At 39.7% G+C, this 14,336-nt stretch overlaps 1 protein-coding gene across 1 annotated transcript; it reads right to left on the bottom strand.

Moving 5' to 3' along the window:
* Nucleotides 1–252: 252 nt before the first annotated feature.
* On the bottom strand, nt 253–14,243 carry hck (HCK proto-oncogene, Src family tyrosine kinase). The gene is made up of 13 exons (XM_027006998.2): nt 13,939–14,243; nt 10,084–10,208; nt 6,795–6,834; nt 6,117–6,213; nt 5,764–5,859; nt 5,264–5,367; nt 4,680–4,829; nt 3,849–4,001; nt 3,511–3,693; nt 2,835–2,911; nt 1,865–2,018; nt 1,556–1,687; nt 253–1,429 (listed from the first exon to the last, which is right to left on the bottom strand). The coding sequence occupies exons 2-13, from the start codon at nt 10,198–10,200 to the stop codon at nt 1,227–1,229; spliced, it is 1,506 nt and encodes a 501-aa protein (XP_026862799.1). The 5' UTR covers nt 10,201–10,208; nt 13,939–14,243; the 3' UTR covers nt 253–1,226.
* Between the last annotated feature and the right edge of the window lie 93 nt (nt 14,244–14,336).

Below are 14,336 nucleotides of genomic sequence, written 5' to 3'. Positions count from 1 at the left end.
AATATGTTAAGGAAAATAATTATCATATGACTTATCGGTTTATGGAGTACTTCTCTGAAACACTAAATATAAAAATAGATATTTACTGGAACTTGATATTGCCCCTAAGATTCATAGACCTATAACATTGGCCATCCAGAGAGATACATAGAACATAATTTCAAATAAAATTTAATAGACATACATTATACCTAAATTAAAAAATATATATATCATTTTGATTTTTTAATTTTTTGTCTTAATTTATTTGTTGTATCTACTAATTTGATCTTTTTTGATTGTACCTCCAGTTTAAATGATCTGTTCCTTATTTTAATTTCTTTAAGCACTTTATTTTAGAACAAGCATGATACGAATAAGATCACCAAAATTCTAATAACAAATAAAATACAGTATGCCAGACATTCTGACAACACAGAATCCCAACAACAAACCAATTACTAAAATAAATTAAACTGATTTAAAATCTCAGGAAAGATTTGTAAAACATGATCACACAATCCCTTATTGCACAGACATTCAAACAGGTATCTGAATTTAAAGATATCATGCTTTCAGTCAAAACATTCAGTCAAAATTCAGGGAACCATCAGAAATACAGCATGAATTCAGAGAGGTACAGTGAAGCAATATAGTTACTGAATTTAAAATCACCTACAATGTGAAAGCTAGTATGACACAGAGAAAATGTTTCCTCAACACGAGAGAGATTTTCAGTTACCCTTAGAATCTAGTGACAACCAGATAGAAAAGTTTTAAAGTTTGCTGACCAGGAACCCTTTTAGTTGTTTGAACCTAATATAGGCTGAGTATGTTTACTTGATTACCATACCAATGGTCCAAATTACTATGCGATTCACTTTATTTATCTCATCACAGATATTAAAGAATGATACAAGACTTTTTAAATGTAAAATGTAAAACTTACAAAGAAATGACAAATATGTTAAAACAGAAATACAACAAAACACACTAAAATATTAAAAAAATAACTCTATAACCTTTGCCTCACACATCATTTGTATCTTTTGACCATTTTGTGTAACCACATGCAACACTCAGTATAAGGTGAAAGGATAAAGTTCTTATAAAACTCTCATAAAACACATCATCATTCATTGACAGGACGCATTTAGACTGTTTCATGGATGTAAATGCGCATGTGTGCTTGTTATATTTGCCTAACTTAAGGCAGTACTCTATGTGTGTGTGCACGTGTGTGTGTCTCAGGGTTGTTGTTGGTATTGGCTCTCTGTAGCCGTGTAGAAGTCCTCCAGTACGCTCTGCAGGTACTCAAAGGTGGGCCGGTCTTCAGGCTTGTTCTTCCAGCACTCCAGCATGATGTCATACAGCTCCTGGGGGCAGGAGTCCAAGCGCTGCATGCGGTAACCCCTCTCCAGAGAGCGGATCACCTCTGGGTTCGTCATGCCTGGATACGACAGAAATGCACACAGTAACACTGGACGTTAAAGGGCCATTCCACAGCTACCTCTACCTTTCTAGTATTGGAAAGGGTCTTGTGCTTGTATTCTTTGGGGAAGGGGCGTGACCTCACCAGGGTAAGGAGTGCGGCCGTAGCTGATGATCTCAGTGAGCAAAATGCCGAAGGACCACACGTCTGATTTGATGGTGAAGGAGCCATAGTTGATGGCCTCTGGTGCTGTCCACTTAATAGGGAACTTGGCACCTTACATGGGAGAATACTGAGAATGAGATATACTGTCCTCTTCTGGTCACTGTGAGGTTTGGCAGTTCGAAAGGTTCAGCAATGCAGGATCAATCAGCCCATCAAGCAGGCATTTCATGACTGATAAGTGTGCGCGTTTGGTCAGTGTTCTTCTTCAAGAGCTGTGGAAAGACTTACCTTCTCTTGCAGTATATTCATTGTCCTCTATGATGCGGGCAAGACCAAAGTCAGCAATTTTGCACACCAGACTCTTATTGACCAGGATGTTGGCAGCACGCAGGTCTCTGTGGATGTAGTTCCTTCGTTCGATGTACGCCATGCCTTCAGCTGTCTGGAGGCAGGGCAGGGGAAGGAGCATTCAGTCCCTTCTAGTGCAAAGGTGGGGTCATCTTTGCATGTTGTGGACATTATGCAAAAACATTGTTCACAGCATCATAAATTCATGATGTCCTCTCTTTGCAGTGGGAAGGGACGGGCTTCCTGATCAGAAAGAACCGGACCCTTGCCCTGTTCATGTTTAACAGGCATGTTTGGGTTGTCATGTACTCTATCGACCCCTCTAAAAAGCCATCCGCCTTTTTTTAGATATCAACTACAGGTGGTTCAGGCTTTGTGGAGTGTCTGGACTAGGATGTCCCTGAGGCGGTAGATTTAGATTCTCTGATGTTTTTCTCTTTGTCTTTTGTAAATAATGATTCATTTATAATAATTATTTAGTTAATAATTTCTAATAATTTCAAATGAATTTATAATAAGTTAATAATTAGTTAATATTTTGGCATAAATTCCTAGTATAGCAGAAAGACTCTGCCGCTTTTTGTACATAAAAGAGCAATTCTGATAACAATGAATTCAATATTAGCTAAAGGAAGTAAATATTGTTGAACTTATTGTAAGCATAAAATGTAATCATTTTATGGCTTCCCCAAATATACTCATACGGCTGCACATTCCTGATGGACTGTTGGACACACACAAACACACATGCAGAGCTGCCTGTTGTTTTGAATATTGAAATTCAAACACTAACAGGACAAACCTGCTTTGTGCATCAAAGGTGAATACCATTGCACATGTTGTTACACACACACACAAATACACACACAGCGCTGGCAGGATGGAAAGGCCTCTCCTCCATCAGACTCACCTGTGCGGAGAAGTCTATCAACTTGGGCAGCTGGAGACGATTGCCTTCATCACTCTTGATGAAGTCCAGTAAACTACCTATGGAAATACAGAAATGTCAATAGCTTCAATATATTAGTTATGATTTATAATAACTTATATATAATATACTAATGTAATATAACATATATTATATACTCTATACTTATATAATATACTATATATATATAACTTATATAAGTTATATATAACATATATAATAAGTTAACATTTACTTCATATTTCAATATTCCATTATACATAGAATACATAGAATATATATATTTATCTGCATATATATATTTTTCTCTATGCACCCCTGTTTTCTTTTCCTCAGTTTGGACAGAGCACTCTCCACCATTTCACTGCACGTTATACTGTGTATGACTATGTATGTGATGAATAAACCGAACTTGAACTTGAACTTGAACATTTTAATTTCAATAGCTCCGGGTCCATATTGCTTATATCCAGAAAGTACTATATTGGTGTTCTCTCTCTCTCTCTCTCTCTCTCTCTCTCTCTCTCTCTCTCTCTCTCTCTCTCTCACACACACACACACACACACACACACACACACACACACACGCACGCACGCACGCACACACACACACACACATGCACACACACACACACACACACACACACCACACACAGACCTTTCTCCATGAACTCTGTGATAATGTATATAGGTTCCTCCTTGGTAACAACGGCGTTGAGGCGAACCAGCTTGTCATGTTGAAGGGTCTTCATGAGGTTCGCTTCCATCAGGAAAGCCTCCACAGACATACTGCCTGGTTTCATGGTCTTCACTGCCACCTTGGTGTGCTTGTTGTATGTGGCTGAAAGGGAGAGGGCGAACCGATGCAATGAACCTTCTAGAACACGCCCTGCATCTACAAACAAAGCCCATGGAGCACCTGACGGGTCAAGAGGTACCAGTCTACGTCATCGTGGGACAAAATGCTATTTAGAGGAAGCAGCACACGGGCCTTACCCATCCAGACCTCTCCAAACTGGCCGGCACCCAGCCGTTTGTCCAGCTTGAGGGACTCGCGGGGGATCTCCCAAGCGTCCTTCTCCCATGGCTTCTGGGGTTTGGCACTGATGCATGAGATAGTGAGAGCCTGACACAGGCCATCTCCCTGCTCTGTGGAGACAAGGGCAGAAACGCATTGCAGCGATTAGCCAGCAGGGAGTAAAGAGCTCGCTTTCGCACATTACTATGTTGTGTTTACTACCCTGCCCCCTCGGTCGATGGGCAACTCCCATGGTTGTAAAAAAAAAAAAACGCAAGCCTTCCAAGCTTTCAAAAGTTATTTTCTTGCAGGTCTCAGTAACACTGCCGCTGAAGCTAGCTTATAGCTAACTTTTCAAGAATTCAATATGCTTTTCAGCCCTTTGTTAAATTGTTAAATCTACTTAACAAACTGACAAGGAAAAAAGTTCATACTGTTAATTTTTTCGATTGTAATGTGTCTTTGTGGTTTTGAGCATAGAGATGGAACTACATGAAGGTGCAGGACGCGTGTGTATGTATATGTATATGTGTGTATTATATATATATATATATATATATATATATATATATATATATATATATATATATATATATATATATATATATATATAAATAAAGCCCTCTCCTTCTGACACATACAGAGATGTAGTGGTATTCATATCAATGTACATGGAGAGAGAGAAAAAAAGAGTGATAAAGCCCAGTGTTTGTGTGTGTGTGTGTGTGTGTATGTGTGTGTGTGTGGGTGTGTGTGTGTGTGTGTGTGTGTATGTGTATGTGTCACATTTAGCTCAGACTGTGCCTTACTCTTGTAATGGGCAACCAGCTCCTGCAGGGTGCTGAATGTGATCCGAGGGGAGATGTAGAAGCCGCCGTTGTCCAGTGTACGGATCTTGTAATGCTTCACCGTGTCGCCTGACTGATGGTCGGAGTCCCTCACAGACAGTGAATAGCTTCCTGTGGACACAGGATGTGTACTGGATGTCATTTCAGGACTGATCAAATTACATTGTAATTGAGGCAGGGCTATTACACTTTGTGTATTGTGATTGGAATAGACCAACAGCCAAGCAGCAGTAACACAGTAGTTTAGACCCACGTAAGCCTCTGTTAATTTACACTTCAAGTAAAGTTTGCATCAAAATTTGGATTAGGGAGACAGCCTTGATGACAAAATTATCCACAGTTTACTCAGTAATTACAAGAAACTTTAAAAGTGATATAGAAGAACCTTTCACTGCATTTCACTTAATCTTTATCTTGTTACAGAAAGACGAAGTGGCAGTTTTGTTTTTTTTCTTACTCTGGTTTCAGAAACCAAAAGGAATCTAAACTTCAGTTAAGTACAATTATATGTTCCACTTTCTTTATCTAGGGGCCAGTGAGCTCACCTTTGGTGGTCTCACTGTCCCGGATCATGAAGGAGCCCATTTTATTGCCCGGGGCCAGCAGTTGTCTTTCAGCATCTTTTCTGCTGACTCCTTTGAAGAACCACCTGAAAGACATCACACTCACTGAACCTCACCATTTCCCTCTGGCCTAAAGCTGGTCATGAAATTATTGTTAATATCCACACTGAAAATCATCAACATATTGTCCAAATTCTACAAATAATAATAACTAATATTGTAATTGGGTTGTATTCAACGTAACAGTTTCCTTAGTCTTGAGATTTTCTGTATGTATTGTGTCTGTGTCTACATATTCAAATCTGGCCTTCAAAAGTCCAGTCTTGAATTTTGAGGTCACTGGTAGTTGACTGAACATAACTGGTTGGTCATGTCATTACACCTGACTCCTAGGTAAAGGGAGGGTGGAAAATCTGTAGGAACAAGATCTCAAGGACTGTGATGCTGTATTGTACTTAACGGTGTCCACACTGTTTACTCACTCTTCAGTTTGAAGGGTGTCTTTAGCTACATAGTTACTGGGGATGTAGCCCTCCACACCATTGCTCAGACACATTGCCTTCCACCATTCTCCTGATCTACAGGGAGAGAAAATGAGAAGAAAGTGAGAATTATTCATGTATTAACTGAAATCTAGGTAATGTTCTGTGTGCACGCGCGCGTGTGTGTGTGACAGAGAGAGAGATAGAGAGAGTGTGTGTGTGTGTGCATGCAAGTGTGAGTGAATGTATCTGTGTGTGGGTATGTTTGTGGGTGAGGACATGTGCATGTCAGTATGTGCGTGTGTGTATGTGTGTGTGGTGGAGTGGGAGGGGTGGGTGTAGGTGACACTCACTCCTGTAAAATTTTTAACTTCTCTCCTTTTCTGAAGCCCAGGTCTCCATCATGCAGGGCTTCATAGTCATAAAGGGCAATGGCAATGTTCTCTACACCTGAGGAGCATGGGAAAATTTCATCTACTTGGTTCCACTTACAACTGATTGATGCCGTCATCCATTTTCTGTGAAAATCAGCAATTTTCACAAATGTCCAAGTAAAACTAGAAGCTAACTTACCGATAGATAGCACAAATGTAAATGTTTATGAACCTCAGTCAGGTGACAAACAGGAACTGAATTTAGCCCCAAGATCATGAAATAAAAAGTGGCTGAGGTTTGTGTGCACATATATTTTGCAAATTACCAGAGTAGGAAACAATTTTATTAATAGCTCAGCAGTACAAACCTTAACCTTAACAGCAACTTCCTTTTTATAAGCAGCAAGCCTTTTAGAGCCATCAGTAAGCATCAATGGAAATTAAAGCTGACTATACCTCATAAATCAGATAACCACATGCTCATATGTTGTGAATTTGTGTGCTGTTTTTTCTGCAAGTCTCTAATTAAGGCAACTCTTAGGAGACAAATTTTTATCAGGATTACCACAGAACAGCTCTCAAGCAACACAGGAGACAGCAGTTAAACCAGCAGAATGTTTTTCATATAGCTTTTCTTGAGTGGAAAATCTCTCTCACCATCTGTGCTAGAGGCAGGGGGGTTAGAGTTGGTTCTGTTCTGTGGAGAGGAAGAGAAACAATTTTACTGCTATTTTCCATTTGCTCACACAACTAAAGGTTAATGGGATCTAGCATTCATAACAGCAATATAATTAAATAACTGAAATAATACAAATTAAATACCATGCCAGCAAACGTCTGAATATGCATGATCACCTTTCTGTTAGATCGGTACACATGTGCTGCGGCATGTCTGAGGAATTACTATTAAAACAACTACAGGAATTATGGTGACGGCCAACACTCATTCACCTATTTACTGTTTTGGCATAAAACTTGGGCATAAAAATTGAAACACAGAACTCATCAAATAGTTCAGGCTTGTATTTTTAATCTCCATCAACACACTTAAATTTTAAACACATATTTATTCTATGCAGCAAACTGCTATAGTGCTTGGAAGAAGACCCAAATTGTAGATAACACTGGGCAAAATTACATTTTGTGAAGATGCCACGATATTTTAAAGATCAATTTTTGCTTTGTGTTCAAAGTTGTATAAATGGATATGTGATGCAAAATATGAGGTACAAATTAAACGGCAACAGCAATATTCAGCGTTTCCTGAATTCAAAGGAAACTGCCATACAGACTTCCAGAGACACATAGTTTTAGTATTCCCCAGCTTCCAGCCTCAAACTGTCTGATGTAACAAGTTAGGTGAAGTGGTAGTTAGGGTGCTAAGAATTCATATGAAAAATGCCATAAAAAGGTCAAACAGCATAAAGGTCCCAGATCATAGATGATACACCACTGGCGGATGTTACATGCTACAGCACTAGTATGTTACATAATATGGCACAACAGGTGTTGCATGATTTGGGCCTGGCAGATGTTATGATACCGCACTCCCACTGTGCCAAACATACATCTTTCTATCCTCCTACAAGGAAAATGTAGTGTCACATCTAAAGCATCCCAGAGTCTACCTTAGGAACAAATTCATGTCTTAGCTTCAGTTTTCCTACAAAACATACTTTATGCAAAACATAATTAAAAGAATATGTCATCCATTTGTGTGACAGGAAAATACCTCTCCTCATAATTGACTACTGTAAGTCCTCTAGACGTGGAACTTCAAGCGAATTTCCTCAGTAGGAAAGAAAAGGTGAAATAGTCTATTGAGCATGCTTGACTGCCCTATCTCACTTGGGTGTGTGCCTCAGCTTGCCTGGCCCAGACTTCCTGGAACACATGGGCACTTCTAATTTGCTTGCAGATCAGGTGACCGAGGTTCCGGAAGGCTCTCACAGCCACAGCCAGGCCCTCTTTCCGATTGTCCAATTAGACTTTTACTTTTGCCCTCGTGATCTCAGTGCTGAAGTAGAGCAGCATTCCACAAAGACCCTTGTCACACACACTGGAAAGCAAGTTTGTCCTCAGGCTACATATGGCCACATATGTATATGTACATATTGCGTCCCCACAAGGTCCTGCAATAGAGACGCTGAGAGCACACACAGGATGCAAACAGAGCACGCTGCTCCGTTCCCTGCTACTGCGCATACGCTAACGGTCTCTGAAATCCCCAAAAGAGTCTCACACGCCATATACAATACATATAAATATGCAGATTAGGACCAACATTTTATAGTCAAGTTGAAGCTCACAACATGCATGGACCGTTATATAAAACCATTGTTTCAAAGTACAAGATCTGTATGATCATGTCATGGTTTTGCATTTAATAAATATGAAAACGTCACTGGATAATGGATATTTTTATTATAACCAACATACAGTATGTTCATGTTCATATATGATTTCTGCAGACCTCTTGCATGTTGTTGAAATGCTTGATGGCAGCTGGGACAGACCATTTCCTGCTAATACCCAGCTGCCATAAAGGTTAAACATTTGAGGTTGTGTGTCTGATTTCTTACTGAATCAGAGGTATAGTTTTGATGTGCTCACTGAATGCATGCAATTCCAGCCAGAGATTAATGTCATGTATACATAGGGTATTATTTTTGCTTTTTTTTTCCTTCTGTGCAACAGCATATGTTGATTTTTATTAGGGGGAATCCTATCACAACTAGATGAAAACACAAACTAGTTTCGGTAATAGTACTACCATTGTTTTAGAGCACACATTAACAATGTTACTCAAACTGCCTTTTTAAAACGCTTTAAAACTTTTTATATATTGCTTGTCTTAAGCTATATATTAGTCTGCATGATGCTAAGAGATGTTTGCATGCTTTTCTTTTCTCATGACTTGACTACTGTAACGTGCCATTGACTGGTTTTCCAAAAGGATTACCAAGATACAACCTGTCCAGAACGCTGTAGCCAGAGTGCTAACAGCAACATGTAAGAGAGAACGCATCACATCAATTCTAGCTTCATGACACTGGCTTCCAGTCTCTGGCTACCACCAGTCTCATTTAGGACAGATTTTTAAGTACTACTACTGGTTTTTAAAGCATCACATGCATACATAACAGACTGCCTGTCCCTGGATGTACCAAATTGGTGGTTAAGGTTATATGATGTAGGCTTGTTTAGACAGCCAAAGCTTAAGAATAGAAGTGGTGAGGGAGCCTTTTTATTTCATGCACCAAAAAGTGGAACAATTTACCAAGCGAGATTAGACAGGCAACATCAGGACATCATTTCAAGAAGCAACTGAAAACATTTTTACTGACTTTGTTTTTCATGATTTTGTTTGTAATATCTTAGCATTGTTTTTTTAATTAGCGTTTTTTTAAATTACATTTTTGGTTTCATTTTAATTTATTTAAAATTTATAATATAATTGCTGTTGTTTTTATTACTATTATTACTATTGTTTATTTTAATTTCCCCCCCCCCCCCCCACTTTTAGGTTCATGTAATGTTATTTGAATTTATCCCATTTTTAAAAATTCTTTTGCTTTTTAATCCTCTATGAAGCCCTTTGAGCTGCATTTATGTGTGAAAGGTGCTATATAAATAAAGCTTATTATGATTATTTAAAGCATACTCACTATTATGTAACTGATTTGTTGTAGAATTAATGAATGTGCAGGTTTATAAGTAGACCAGTCTCCTTCAGTGATCAGATCTACTGACACACTACTAGCAAAGAGGAAGCATTCTCATGAAAGCTGAATGTGCCGAAGTAGCCCAGTGATCTTGCAAAATAATGGCTGCTTCAATATGCAATCAGCAACTTTTGAGAAAGGTGCAAGGTTAAGAAAATGTCCCTAAAAACTTCTTCTTTTTGCAACCTTTCTATTTCAGCCTGTTCTGGAAGTGCACTCACGGCCTTGCTGGTGGGGTCCTTGACGTAGTGTGCTGTCTGGCTGCTGTTCCCTGTGACGTCACTGCCCACCTCTTTGCCGCCCGAATCCTGCGGTGATTTGGTGCCCACACAGCCCATGATGAAGCCTGTAGAGAAGCAGGACACACACACAGTGAGGAACTAAATATTCGAGTTTTGAATGTATTGTAGATTTTAAAACGTAGCTGTCACAGTAACTCTGTTAAATGGTGATGTTTAGATGCCAGGCATCTCATGCAACAGGACTGTGACCCACTCACTCATTCACAGTTAGCAAGCAGTAAATTCTGCCACACAGAAATACCAACAGATACAAGCACAGCAAATACGACAGGGGCACTGCAACACGGCGGCGCTTCGCATATGACATTGTCACGCGCGCTCCACTGACTGCCGTTTTTTGTGGTTTACCAACCAAATAATTTCTCCAACATCCAACAAATATGAATGAACGGTTACTTCGGAATTAACATTTCTGAATGGCTTGACAAGGGCCGTGCGTTTCATGTAAGAGCAAAAGGAGAAGCCAGTGGATGTAATGAAACAATTGCTCATGGTATCGAATGGGCAGTATCAACACTACCACATGCAGAAGGCGTGAACCGAAAGTGCATGGCGTCGGATCTCAGAGCATCAACACTAGAAGAAGGTGTGAAACGAAAGCGCATGGTGTCTGACACTACGACACCGCCTTTTCGAGAGCAGCGCGATGTTCTCGTTGATGCAGTGAGCATATCCAGACCATCCACATGCAGCATTGCACTTAACGTCACAGTTTTTGAAAAAAATGTCACATCATCGCGAGTTTCCAACAGTCATTGACCAGTTCTGTTTTTCAGACTAGAACTTCTCTGTCCTTCAAAAAAGCGCATCAGCAATGAAGTCTGTCCCTAGCAGTGAAAATTGCCCTGGAATCTTAAATGAGTTAAGAAGCCATCTATGATGTCCCCGGTCCCGTTTACCAAAAAAGCATTATAGCATTGAGATGAATGTTACTTTCTGAGAGAATGTAAAAATGACACCAATGTGATGAGAACGTTTTGTACTATGATGCACTGGGGCAGTCAGATTCATAAGCATAAAGCATAAATGCCTCTCTTTCTCTCTTGCTTCTCTCAAACACACACACCTTTTTTTTTTATCTCACAAGTTCAGTCTTGTTCACACATATAAAAGTTCTAATCACTGTAGCTGGTTTGCAGACAGGCTCACATCTTTTTCATTTCTCCAGTAACAATTTTCAGATCACCAGAAGTGAATGGCATACTTTTTACATACTTTTTTTTTTCTTCTATTAGTCACAGACTGTGGACAAGTGTGTCCCATCTTGGATGCAGACAAAAGCATTATTAGGGCACTAATAAATACACAATATTTTATTTAATGAGGAAAACCTGTGGAAGTAAGCCTAAGTTAAACACAATGAATACTGAAATATGACATGTTGAATAAATAAATAAACACCTATTGTTTTGTTGATGGTCTTAAGTACTGCAGTATCTAATATGCTGTTTCGTTAAGGCATAGTTTCACTGGGGCTCCTTTTGTATAAGCAGAGTGAAGCTACAGAGGTCTGCACAAGATGTGGACCTCATGACCCCACTGATGGCTGATCAGATGAAAACGGGGCAACAGTAGTCCTGCTGCAACAGGAAACACAATACAGAGGCTACTGACACTACTCAGGTAAATTATATAAGCTAACTACACGAAACGTCAAACTACAGCCTCTAAGGCTGCATGAAAGGAAACTGACAGAGCCAACATTCAATAGGTCGCATGTTTTATGGCACCTCTGTGTTGACACTGGCTCTGCACCTATGTAGAAATGTAATAAATAGGGATAAAGAAGTAGTCTGTTAGATATTATATAACACAAACTTTGGGTGTGGGCTTCCCAGGCCATATCTGGTGTTGATCTCCACTCAAATCTAAATCTACAATAACGTTCACAACAAAAGTTAAGCACACAGGCTGCAACTTCCTGCTGCCAAGACGTTCCTCTTTAATGTAATGACTAACTGATGTACCACCAGCCTGGGCCCACATACAAGAGTATTCAACGTTCCTAAATAAGAGTTCCAGGAAGAACGCAATTTGGAAAAATAATCCCTCAATGACTTCCCATATCCACTCCATGGAGGGAAAGCCCATGTGATGGGTGAAGCTCTGTTTTTCAAAAGGAAAACTGGAGAGGAGCCTCAGCATCTCTCACCTTGAGGGAAAACCTCCTGGAAGCTTAGAACACCATGAGCAGCCATTGATCAGGAAATTGGTGTGAATCCGGCCAAAGGGGCTTTCACAAATAAAAGGATTGCTGTAATCAAGAGCTCCTCTGGTGTTCCCCAGTGACAGCATGCATAGCGACGAAAGGAACATGACCCTGCAACTCAACCACACTCTTGCATTACCTGTTTTGTTTTTTTTATCATATCACATGTTCGAGCTGCACTCAGACACTTGCACTTAGAGCTTCCCATATGACTGGAAGGTTACTGGAGTAGAATAAAGGCAAATCAAAAGCCCACTTCCTCATTCTGCTATGACGTTCCTGTTTCACTCTGCTCTCATTACAGCAATGCTCTGTGTGCAGCCCCGCTCAGGGCTTGTCCAGTGACACCGGACACAAATGTGAGAGGTGTCAGTGGCCCAGCTATCTTGGTTTCTCACCCTTCCCTGCATGTATTTGCTGTGCTGCAAACATGCACTGGGATGATGAAAACTTGCTCCAATGGAGTTAGCAGCAGCAGAAGGCAACGCCCAGAGTGCTGCCATTACATGACCATTTGCATCCAGCAGGTTTGTGCTGGCTCAGTAATTAGAAGCAAATGAGGTGGTTTGAAGCCCCAGTTAGCACCCAGTAAGGCCTGGCAGCTCGGAGAGGTGACAGTGTGAGAGGTCTACTTGGGAGCAGGCTAACTCAGATCTTTTGTAGCTTTTGGCATTAATGGGTGAGGTACCACCCATGGATTAGTAGGGCCTTCCTTCCAGTAATGTGCATTTAATCCCAATACGACAGACAATCAGTACAAACAGTACTTAATATGGCCTTAACAAGTCTTTGGGAAAGGTGATGCTCTGTGCCAAAGAGGAAGAATAAACCCTTTAAAATCTGACAGTCTAACCCTCCAGCTAAGAGCTTTTGCTTTTCAATGCCATACTGAACTGTGCAAATATCACATTATGCATGTAATACACCTCAGTGAGACTTACCTCATCAAAAGACTCTCCATTTCCGGAATATCAGGATAAACATAGGCAATTTGAATTCTGGAAAGAGCATTAAACACTGGCCCTAACTGTATAGTCCAGCACTTTTAGTTTGTGTCAGTATAACGCACAACTTTTGTTTTATTATAACTCTTAATAAAAATCAGCCCTACATAACAATTAGTATTAGAACTTTCATTTAAATTTACATGTAGTATTGTTTGATTAATTTATAGAATGAAATGGGTATTGCAGACCAAATATATTACTTTCTATTAAATATAAATACAATCAATCAGTATGATTATTAAAGATTGCCTGTTAACTTGTGATAAAAAACTACGAATTTGTTAGGTGTGACACAATTACGTTAAGAATTCGCATTTAAAAATAACCGAATTTGTGCCATGTAAAAACTCCAGTGAGTGTAACCTCTGCTGAAAACACTAAAGGAAAATTACGAACAGTTACACCATATTCATTATTTATAGTCTACAAAAAACAAACAAACACTGCGATGTTATATGCTAGTCTGTTACAATATGCCCCGAGGAAACGTGCCGCTCGTCTAACCGTTCTATTCGGTATAACTATAGTCTGAAGCGAAGGACTTTTGAGTGTCCTTACCGATTCAATTCCTATGAAGTACCAACAGCAGTTTAATCCACAAGTGCGATCTAATATATCGATGAGGTGAGAATATTTGTATTCACATGTGCCCCAGGACCTCTTCTTAAGCCGGCTCCCCCATCTCTCGCATTCGGTGTTACGTGTGAATGTGAGAGGTCCAACGTGTGCTCAGGAAGAAGTAGGGACTGAACCAACAGGCAGTCAAGCGCCAGCCATGAATGTACATATGTACAGCGACATTTTTTGAAATATCAGTATGTTGTATTTAGCAGCACCAATAACATCAGGAAGAGTGGTAGTACTAATAATGATACAAAAAACAAACGGAAATGAACTAAATGAAAGTGAAATAAGTAAACCAATGTTACACACACAGTGTGGTTGCATGAGGAAAA

This window comes from Electrophorus electricus, chromosome 24, assembly GCF_013358815.1.
Source record: "Electrophorus electricus isolate fEleEle1 chromosome 24, fEleEle1.pri, whole genome shotgun sequence".
Classification (NCBI taxonomy): Eukaryota; Metazoa; Chordata; class Actinopteri; order Gymnotiformes; family Gymnotidae; genus Electrophorus; species Electrophorus electricus.
This window is presented reverse-complemented; position numbering and strand designations above follow the sequence as displayed.

Coding starts and splice junctions, on each gene's coding strand:
- hck (XM_027006998.2), bottom strand. CDS start 10,200: ATGGGCTGTGTGGGCACCAAATCACCGCAGGATTCGGGCGGCAAAGAG. Junction 6,214..6,794: donor CCCTGCCTCTAGCACAGATG/GTGAGAGAGATT, acceptor CATGCTCCTCAG/GTGTAGAGAACATTGCCATT. Junction 1,430..1,555: donor CGGCCGCACTCCTTACCCTG/GTGAGGTCACGC, acceptor TGTCGTATCCAG/GCATGACGAACCCAGAGGTG.